The sequence below is a fragment of the Oncorhynchus nerka genome, linkage group LG12 (assembly GCF_034236695.1).
Source record: "Oncorhynchus nerka isolate Pitt River linkage group LG12, Oner_Uvic_2.0, whole genome shotgun sequence".
Lineage (NCBI taxonomy): Eukaryota > Metazoa > Chordata > Actinopteri > Salmoniformes > Salmonidae > Oncorhynchus > Oncorhynchus nerka.
This window is the reverse complement of record NC_088407.1, coordinates 7,611,299-7,621,123: the sequence shown is the minus strand read 5'-3', so window position 1 is coordinate 7,621,123 and position 9,825 is coordinate 7,611,299. Positions and strand designations below refer to the sequence as shown.

Here is a 9,825-nt window from a genome sequence, read left to right as displayed (position 1 = left end):
TTCCCTCTGTTGTGTAGTGATGGGCAGTCTTCTGTGAGCCGGATCATTTGTCTCCGTTCACCTAAAACATTTATTTTGACAGGAAGTTAATGCTGACAGGTCTCTTTTCCAGGTGACAATACAAACTACACATTAAAATACATGAAAAACAAAACACGATCACAGAAAAATACATTCTTCAATAAAAAGGTCCCCTAACAACTGTCAAATGCCCCAGAGACACCAATGCCTCCTATTTAAGTGCATTGTAGATCCTTCCAAACGCAAGGTGCAAGGAATCCAAAGGCTGATCACTAAAGAGGTGGACAAAACATAATATCCCACAAGGCTTAGCGACTCTGACTCAAAAAAGTAACACTTTGCATGTCCCTTGACCAGCAAGTCAACATATCTAGTATGATGTCTCAAAGGCCTCACATACATTGCAGATCAAATTGTATTGGTCACACACGTGGATAGCAGATATTATTGCGAGTGTAGCGAAATGCTTGTGCTTCTAGATCCGTAAAAACTGCTCTCCTTCATTATGATTTGTTGTGCTTCTAGATCCGTAAAAACTGCTCTCCTTCATTATGATTTGTTGTGCTTCTAGATCCGTAAAAACTGCTCTCCTTCATTATGATTTGTTGTGCTTCTAGATTCGTAAAAACTGCTCTCCTTCATTATGATTTGTTGTGCTTCTAGATTCGTAAAAACTGCTCTCCTTCATTATGATTTGTTGTGCTTTGACTGCTCATCAGAATACATTTCTCTCCATATCGCAACGTGAATGCAACTCAAGAGGAATATTCCTCCAACACACGACAACAAGCCGACTAGGTAAATACACTATTGTTCTAGGGTATAATAGGGTGATGTTTCACTAATCACATTACTATTATTAGTAAAAACAGGAGCAGAGGAAAGGTCCATCCCGAGTGATAAAGTCTCTGAAGCTGTCCTTCAGAGACTTTATCACTCAGGATGGACCTTTCCTCTGCTCCTGTTTTTTAAATATCTTCTCTGTAATGACATGCATGATTGTTGATCATGTTCAGAAGAAGGCAATTAAATAGTCTACTGCACACAGCGCACCACAGCAGCCTCAACTCTACACAGCTGTCAAGGCAATTAAATAGTCTACTGCACACAGCGCACCACAGCAGCCTCAACTCTACACAGCTGTCAAGGCAATTAAATAGTCTACTGCACACAGCGCACCACAGCAGCCTCAACTCTACACAGCTGTCAAGGCAATTAAATAGTCTACTGCACACAGCGCACCACAGCAGCCTCAACTCTACACAGCTGTCAAGGCAATTAAATAGTCTACTGCACACAGCGCACCACAGCAGCCTCAACTCTACACAGCTGTCAAGGCAATTAAATAGTCTACTGCACACAGCGCACCACAGCAGCCTCAACTCTACACAGCTGTCAAGGCAATTAAATAGTCTACTGCACACAGCGCACCACAGCAGCCTCAACTCTACACAGCTGTCAAGGCAATTAAATAGTCTACTGCACACAGCGCACCACAGCAGCCTCAACTCTACACAGCTGTCAAGGCAATTAAATAGTCTACTGCACACAGCGCACCACAGCAGCCTCAACTCTACACAGCTGTCAAGGCAATTAAATAGTCTACTGCACACAGCGCACCACAGCAGCCTCAACTCTACACAGCTGTCAAGGCAATTAAATAGTCTACTGCACACAGCGCACCACAGCAGCCTCAACTCTACACAGCTGTCAAGGCAATTAAATAGTCTACTGCACACAGCGCACCACAGCAGCCTCAACTCTACACAGCTGTCAAGGCAATTAAATAGTCTACTGCACACAGCGCACCACAGCAGCCTCAACTCTACACAGCTGTCAAGGCAATTAAATAGTCTACTGCACACAGCGCACCACAGCAGCCTCAACTCTACACAGCTGTCAAGGCAATTAAATAGTCTACTGCACACAGCGCACCACAGCAGCCTCAACTCTACACAGCTGTCAAGGCAATTAAATAGTCTACTGCACACAGCGCACCACAGCAGCCTCAACTCTACACAGCTGTCAAGGCAATTAAATAGTCTACTGCACACAGCGCACCACAGCAGCCTCAACTCTACACAGCTGTCAAGGCAATTAAATAGTCTACTGCACACAGCGCACCACAGCAGCCTCAACTCTACACAGCTGTCAAGGCAATTAAATAGTCTACTGCACACAGCGCACCACAGCAGCCTCAACTCTACACAGCTGTCAAGGCAATTAAATAGTCTACTGCACACAGCGCACCACAGCAGCCTCAACTCTACACAGCTGTCAAGGCAATTAAATAGTCTACTGCACACAGCGCACCACAGCAGCCTCAACTCTACACAGCTGTCAAGGCAATTAAATAGTCTACTGCACACAGCGCACCACAGCAGCCTCAACTCTACACAGCTGTCAAGGCAATTAAATAGTCTACTGCACACAGCGCACCACAGCAGCCTCAACTCTACACAGCTGTCAAGGCAATTAAATAGTCTACTGCACACAGCGCACCACAGCAGCCTCAACTCTACACAGCTGTCAAGGCAATTAAATAGTCTACTGCACACAGCGCACCACAGCAGCCTCAACTCTACACAGCTGTCAACAATCATGCATGTCAGTGCAGTGCATACATCATTACAGAGAAGATATTTACAACAGACATGCTTCTGTAATTACATGCCTCATCCAGTGTTTCTTCCGAAGGCACTGTATCTAAACCAGCACATCTATCAGAGTTCCCCCCCCACCTGTTGATTTTCAAAACGACATCTTCGGAAATCCGTTGCAGTGACGAGGAAAACTCTAGGGAGTGTTTCCACCATCTTTTCATGGGAACTCAAACGCTACAGACCCGTCGCCCTCACGTCTCCTGTGATGGTCCCCTCCGAGAGGTTAACAATCATTACTCTCTAACCCAGTCGGTGGGCGCTGGTGGGAGGAGATATAGGAGGACAGGCTCATTGTAATGGCTGGAACGGAATCACTGGAACGGAGTCAAACATGTGGTTTCCATATGTGTGATGTGTATGATACCATTCCATTGATTCCCAAAACAAAACAATGTACCCCTTTAGGTCTCCAGGAGCAAGATTGAGAAACACTGTAACCCTCACCAACTCACCCTCCAGATTACTGACACAGTTAAAGGTCATTATGACCCCAGAGACAAATCTTAGTACCTGAGAAGAGCCTGATAAGACTGTCCCTTCTGCAACTCCCTACGTGTGACCTCTGTCGCGACCCCGGCAATACAGAAGTCTCTCACCAACTCAGCCAGGCATTGATTGCTTCTGTATGCAATAGCTGGTCCTTTCACTATATGATTGTGCATTGTCCCTGTGCATTGTCCCTGTGCATTGTCCCTGTGCATTGTCCCTGTGCATTGTCCCTGTGCATTGTCCCTGTGCATTGTCCCTGTGCATTGTCCCTGTGCATTGTCCCTGTGCATTGTCCCTGTGCATTGTCCCTGTGCATTGTCCCTGTGCATTGTCCCTGTGCATTGTCCCTGTGCATTGTCCCTGTGCATTGTCCCTGTGCATTGTCCCTGTGCATTGTCCCTGTGCATTGTCCCTGTGCATTGTCCCTGTGCATTGTCCCTGTGCATTGTCCCTGTGCATTGTCCCTGTGCATTGTCCCTGTGCATTGTCCCTGTGCATTGTCCCTGTGCATTGTCCCTGTGCATTGTCCCTGTGCATTGTCCCTGTGCATTGTCCCTGTGCATTGTCCCTGTGCATTGTCCCTGTGCATTGTCCCTGTGCATTGTCCCTGTGCATTGTCCCTGTGCATTGTCCCTGTGCATTGTCCTGTGCATTGTCCCTGTGCATTGTCCCTGTGCATTGTCCCTGTGCATTGTCCCACCAAAGATGCATTGTCAAGATGTCTAATATAAAGAACTATTGTCCCAAAGATGTCTAATATGTCCCTTCTGCATTGTCCCTGTCAAATAAATCAGCACCTATCACAGACTACATAAACTACACCAAAGATGTCTAATATAAAGAACTAATGCTTCTGACACAAAGATGTCTAATATAAAGAACTAATGCTTCTGACACAAAGATGTCTAATATAAAGAACTAATGCTTCTGACACACTGCCATATATGGAGTGGCAGGTAGACTAGTGGTTAAGAGCGTGGGGCCAGTAACCAATGTCGCTGGTTAAAATCCCTGAGATGACAAGATGAAAAGTCTGCCAATGTACCCTTGAGCAAGGCACTTAACCCGAATTGTTCCTGTAAGTTGCTCTGGATAAGAGCGTCTGCTAAATGACTAAAATGTAAATATATGCATATTCCTATGTAATCATAGTTAAGGTCCTTGTAACTCCAGGATAGTGGGTTTGATTCCTGGGACCATCCAAACATGTCTGTTAAATGGCATATAGGGGGCCTCCAGGGTGGCGCAGTAGGCTAAGGCATCGAAACCAAAGGCTGATTTACCTAAATCTCTAGACCCCAAAGGAAATATGTAAAAACAGTGTCATATAGCCATGCATATTCCTATATATCCAAACATGTCTGTTAAATGGCATATAGAACTATTATTATAGATCATTTCACATCATCTAAACCAATGACAGACTGGGATTCACTGGTCTCATCTTCCTCATTCTTCGTCGTCTCCTTGTTCTTCATTACTGACGTCCACGCTTCCTGTTTAAACGGGATGAGAGACAGGATTAGAACAGAACTGTCTAATAGAACCTCACATGAACACAGTCAACTAACAGTCACCTGTCCTCATTCATTACAGCTACAGTGGTGGTTGTATTCATTACAGCTGATCAGTCAACTAAGAAACATTTAAAAAAACTAAACACTAATTAGTTTCATACAGGAGTATAATATGGTTGACATCACCTATTGACTGTGTAGACCAGTGGTCCCCTATTGGCCGTGTAGACCAGTGGTCCCCTATTGACTGTGTAGACCAGTGGTCACCTATTGACTGTGTAGACCAGTGGTCCCCTATTGGCCGTGTAGACCAGTGGTCCCCTATTGACCGTGTAGACCAGTGGTCCCCTATTGGCCGTGTAGACCAGTGGTCCCCTATAGACCAGTGGTCCCCTATTGACCGTGTAGACCAGTGGTCCCCTATAGACCAGTGGTCCCCTATTGACTGTGTAGACCAGTGGTCACCTATTGACTGTGTAGACCAGTGGTCCCCTATTGGCCGTGTAGACCAGTGGTCCCCTATTGGCCGTGTAGACCAGTGGTCCCCTATTGGCCGTGTAGACCAGTGGTCCCCTATTGACCGTGTAGACCAGTGGTCCCCTATTGACCGTGTAGACCAGTGGTCCCCTATTGGCCGTGTAGACCAGTGGTCCCCTATAGACCCTATAGACCGTATAGACCAGTGGTCCCCTATTGACCCTATAGACCGTGTAGACCAGTGGTCCCCTATAGACCAGTGGTCCCCTATTGGCCGTGTAGACCAGTGGTCCCCTATTGGCCGTGTAGACCAGTGGTCCCCTATAGACCAGTGGTCCCCTATTGACCGTGTAGACCAGTGGTCCCCTATTGACCAGTGGTCCCCTATAGACCAGTGGTCCCCTGTAGACCAGTGGTCCCCTATAGACCAGTGGTCCCTATAGACCGTGTAGACCAGTGGTCCCCTGTAGACCAGTGGTCCCCTATAGACCAGTGGTCCCCTATAGACCAGTGGTCCCCTGTAGACCAGTGGTCCCCTATAGACCGTGTAGACCAGTGGTCCCCTATTGACCCTGTAGACCAGTGGTCCCCTATAGACCAGTGGTCCCCTATAGACCGTGTAGACCAGTGGTCCCCTATAGACCAGTGGTCCCCTATAGACCGTGTAGACCAGTGGTCCCCTATAGACCAGTGGTCCCCTATAGACCGTGTAGACCAGTGGTCCCCTATTGACCCTGTAGACCAGTGGTCCCCTATAGACCAGTGGTCCCCTATAGACCGTGTAGACCAGTGGTCCCCTATAGACCAGTGGTCCCCTATTGACCGTGTAGACCAGTGGTCCCCTATAGACCAGTGGTCCCCTATAGACCAGTGGTCCCCTATAGACCAGTGGTCCCCTATAGACCGTGTAGACCAGTGGTCCCCTATAGACCAGTGGTCCCCTATAGACCAGTGGTCCGTGTAGACCTATAGACCAGTGGTCCCCTATAGTCCGTGTAGACCAGTGGTCCCCTATTGACCAGTGGTCCCCTATAGACCAGTGGTCCCCTATTGGCCGTGTAGACCAGTGGTCCCCTATTGGCCGTGTAGACCAGTGGTCCCCTATAGACCAGTGGTCCCCTATAGACCAGTGGTCCCCTATAGACCAGTGGTCCCCTATTGACCAGTGGTCCCCTATTGACCGTGTAGACCAGTGGTCCCCTATAGACCAGTGGTCCCCTATAGACCAGTGGTCCCCTATAGACCGTGTAGACCAGTGGTCCCCTATAGACCAGTGGTCCCCTATAGACCAGTGGTCCCCTATTGGCCGTGTAGACCAGTGGTCCCCTATTGGCCGTGTAGACCAGTGGTCCCCTATAGACCAGTGGTCCCCTATTGACCGTGTAGACCAGTGGTCCCCTATTGACCAGTGGTCCCCTATAGACCAGTGGTCCCCTATAGACCAGTGGTCCCCTATAGACCAGTGGTCCCCTATTGACCAGTGGTCCCCTATTGACCAGTGGTCCCCTATTGACCAGTGGTCCCCTATAGACCAGTGGTCCCCTATAGACCAGTGGTCCCCTATTGACCAGTGGTCCCCTATAGACCAGTGGTCCCCTATAGACCAGTGGTCCCCTATAGACCAGTGGTCTACACAGTCAATACTCCACCCCATAACACTACCACACCAGGAAGTGACACTACCACACCAGGAAGTGACACTACCACACCAGGAAGTGATACTACCACACCAGGAAGTGATACTACCACACCAGGAAGTGACACTACCACACCAGGAAGTAACACTACCACACCAGGAAGTGTGACTTACCTTTCTGAAGGTCAATATCCCTTTTTTTAATCAACAGGTAGAGACCTCCAGCTACAGCCTCAACAAGAACTGTGACAAGAACTGACAAGAACTGTCAGCCAGCAGGAATGACACGTCCTAGGAAACATTTGATCTGAAACACAGGAAGTAGAATTATTACAATACCTAACGATTATTACACATGAAAGGACTTTTAAACAGGATTTACTTTACAGATAGTGCCTTCATTCAAATATCCAAAACTCTCACCTGGAACATGAACCTGTCTCTCCTTCATGTGTTTGATCTCCAACTGTTGAACGCGACAGGTGAAGGTGTTGTTGTCAGAGTTCGGGACGGTGACATGGCTTGTCACAGTGTAGCAGCCTTCACGGTCTCTGGACGTCTCTGTAGGTCCAGCAGCAGGGAGGACACGTCCCTGAGCGTCAAACCACTCCATGACAGGCTCTGGGTAGCAGCCTTCAGCCTCACACCGCAGGACCACCTCATCGCCTTCCATTCCCCCAATGATGATAACTGGTCTGGACACAGCACCTATACAGGTACACAGATATACCGCGGCTTTCAGCCAATCAGCATTCAGGGCTCAAACCACCTAGTTTATAATGTTTGTGATATCAGACCGTATACCACAGCTTTCAGCCAATCAGCATTCAGGGCTCAAACCACCTAGTTTATAATGTTTGTGATATCAGACCGTATACCACAGGTATGACAAAACAGTACTTTTGAACTGTTCTGTTACCTTGGTAACCAGTTTACAATAGCAATAAGGCAACTCGGGGTTAGTAGTATATGGCCAATATACCCCGGCTAATGGCTGTATCGTGCATAAGGACAGGCCATAGCCGTGATATATCGGCCATATACCACACACCCCCGGGCCTTATTGCTTAAATATAACACAAGGGTTTGTTGATATTCTTGGACCTTTAAATTAAAAGAGGAACTAACAATAGATCACAGCATTGTACATGGACTTTGGGTTAAGGTAAGTATGTAGTCTAACCAATCTACAGTATGTAACTAATACTCATCATGCAATGGATTTGACATTGAACTCACCCCTGATTTCATGAGATCTGTCTCTTAAGGGGGTTTGGATGGTCAGCAGGTGTGTTGACTCACCAACAAGGAGTTGAATGATGGTTTTCTGGTGGTTCAGCAGTGGAATGTAACAGGTGTAGTTTCCAGCATCAGAGAGTTTCACTCTGGTCAACTTTAAACTAGTGTTGCCGTTCTCTAGTTCTTCTGTAAACAGTGACGTCCTTCCGCTGAAGACTGGATTCTGGAGCACAAGATCGTCCTTCTCATTTCTGTAAAGATGGACCTCTTTTGGTGTTAGGTCCGGTCTCTGCCACTCTATTGACTGATGCACAGCACTGACTGTGTGTCTCAGGGTGCAAGGCAGGATGACGTCATCACCAACTAAGGCCACAATGGGTTGAACTGTCCGTGAGAAAAACAGATTACAGATTCATATACTTTGAGACAAAGCAAGACATATGCCTACTGAATGTTGAGCAGGTGGACAGTGACTCCCACAACAGCTAAGGTCATTTGAAACATGAAATGGTCCATGAACATTGACTAACATCAATCCTACAAATGTGAACTTTACTCTCATACACAATTGAATAAAGCGTCTCACTAAATAGTAGGGATCAGTTAGAACAATCGGTTTATTGATGAGTTGATCGGAGGTGTTTGAATCAATCACAGATATGAAAAAGGCTGCATTTCCACAGACAGCTGATCTCTCTTTAGTGAGAGCTTTCACATGATGCTAGGCGACCTCAGGAGACACTGAAAACGAGCTGTTATTGGCAGAGACGATTGGAACTCTTTCTTATTGGTCTATTAACTAATTTACCTCATGGTGATGTCACCATGGAAAGACAAAACTCCATCCCACCAAAACAGGCTGAAATTGCACCTGGTCTTTTCAAACATCTCCAACACTAAAATGTCATAATCATCAATTCCAACCTCATAGTGTGGAAATATATATAAAACACAGGAATATCTTTTTTTTTTATAGTTCTCCTGAACAGTTACCTGCAGACATTTCTTTAAAGCGGAAATCAGCTGTTGAAACAATAACAAAGCCTATTCCGTGCCCTTGTTTCGGTTAAAAGCTTTAGGAAGGGACTGAAGAAATGTAACCACAGTTAATAGCAATACCTGACCATGACAGCAAAATGTTACACCTGCAAATCAGTGTACACGACAAATAAACTTTGATTTGGCCCCGGTTTACAAGAAGCATCTTAAGGCTACGTTTATCGTTAGAACCGTAGGATCCTATCCGATGCTTTCGGGAAACCGGGCCCTATCCCATTCTACAGAAGCTGTATATAATCCACATTAGTCCTAGCAAGCTAACTTACTTACCAACTGTATCACTAGATGTTGATGATATTCCGATGATGTACATTGACATTGTACACAACCAGAAGGGCAAAGAAGTCTTCATATTGGCTGACTGGCCTAGTTAAATAAAGGTTCAAAATAACAAATATATTCTGAATTTTCGGAATTCTGATCCGTCGCTCGATGGTTCTTCTTTGGTTTTTGTTTATCGGCAGTTGTTGTCCAATGTTATTGTTGTGTATTGATATTCTAGTATCATACTCTACCATCTACTGCACCAGTATCCATCCTTGTTTAACTACGTTGAAACGCTTGGAATGTTCTTCCTGTGAAACGCATTAAACAACGCCAACGTTAATTTCTACTCCCGTCTCATGTCCTGTCCTGTCCTTATATTAGTTGTATAAGTAATACAGTGTGCTATACAACACAACTTTCGCTGTAGAAAGACGCAAACAAAACGTGGAGGTAGCCA

General features: G+C 46.3%; 1 protein-coding gene across 2 annotated transcripts; it reads right to left on the bottom strand.

The window, feature by feature from the left end:
• Positions 1 to 4,024: 4,024 nt before the first annotated feature.
• Positions 4,025 to 9,455, bottom strand: LOC115126006 (butyrophilin subfamily 1 member A1-like). 2 transcript variants are annotated; one of them, XM_029655592.2, is made up of 5 exons: positions 9,372 to 9,455; positions 8,043 to 8,426; positions 7,227 to 7,511; positions 6,978 to 7,110; positions 4,025 to 4,669 (listed from the first exon to the last, which is right to left on the bottom strand). In XM_029655592.2, the coding sequence occupies exons 1-4, from the start codon at positions 9,451 to 9,453 to the stop codon at positions 7,037 to 7,039; spliced, it is 825 nt and encodes a 274-aa protein (XP_029511452.2). In that variant the 5' UTR covers positions 9,454 to 9,455; the 3' UTR covers positions 4,025 to 4,669; positions 6,978 to 7,036. The 2 variants fall into 2 exon arrangements, with proteins under 2 accessions (XP_029511452.2, XP_029511453.2); XM_029655593.2 differs by having other exon boundaries at positions 8,106 to 8,426.
• Positions 9,456 to 9,825: the final 370 nt, after the last annotated feature.

What these genes read in the sequence shown, in the direction of transcription:
- LOC115126006 (XM_029655592.2), bottom strand. Translation starts at nt 9,453, where the DNA reads ATGAAGACTTCTTTGCCCTTCTGGTTGTGTACAATGTCAATGTACATC. An exon ending in AACATCTAGTGATACAGTTG is followed by an intron (nt 8,427 to 9,371) that starts GTAAGTAAGTTA and finishes TCTCACGGACAG; the next exon opens with TTCAACCCATTGTGGCCTTA. An exon ending in GAGACAGGTTCATGTTCCAG is followed by an intron (nt 7,111 to 7,226) that starts GTGAGAGTTTTG and finishes CCTGTGTTTCAG; the next exon opens with ATCAAATGTTTCCTAGGACG.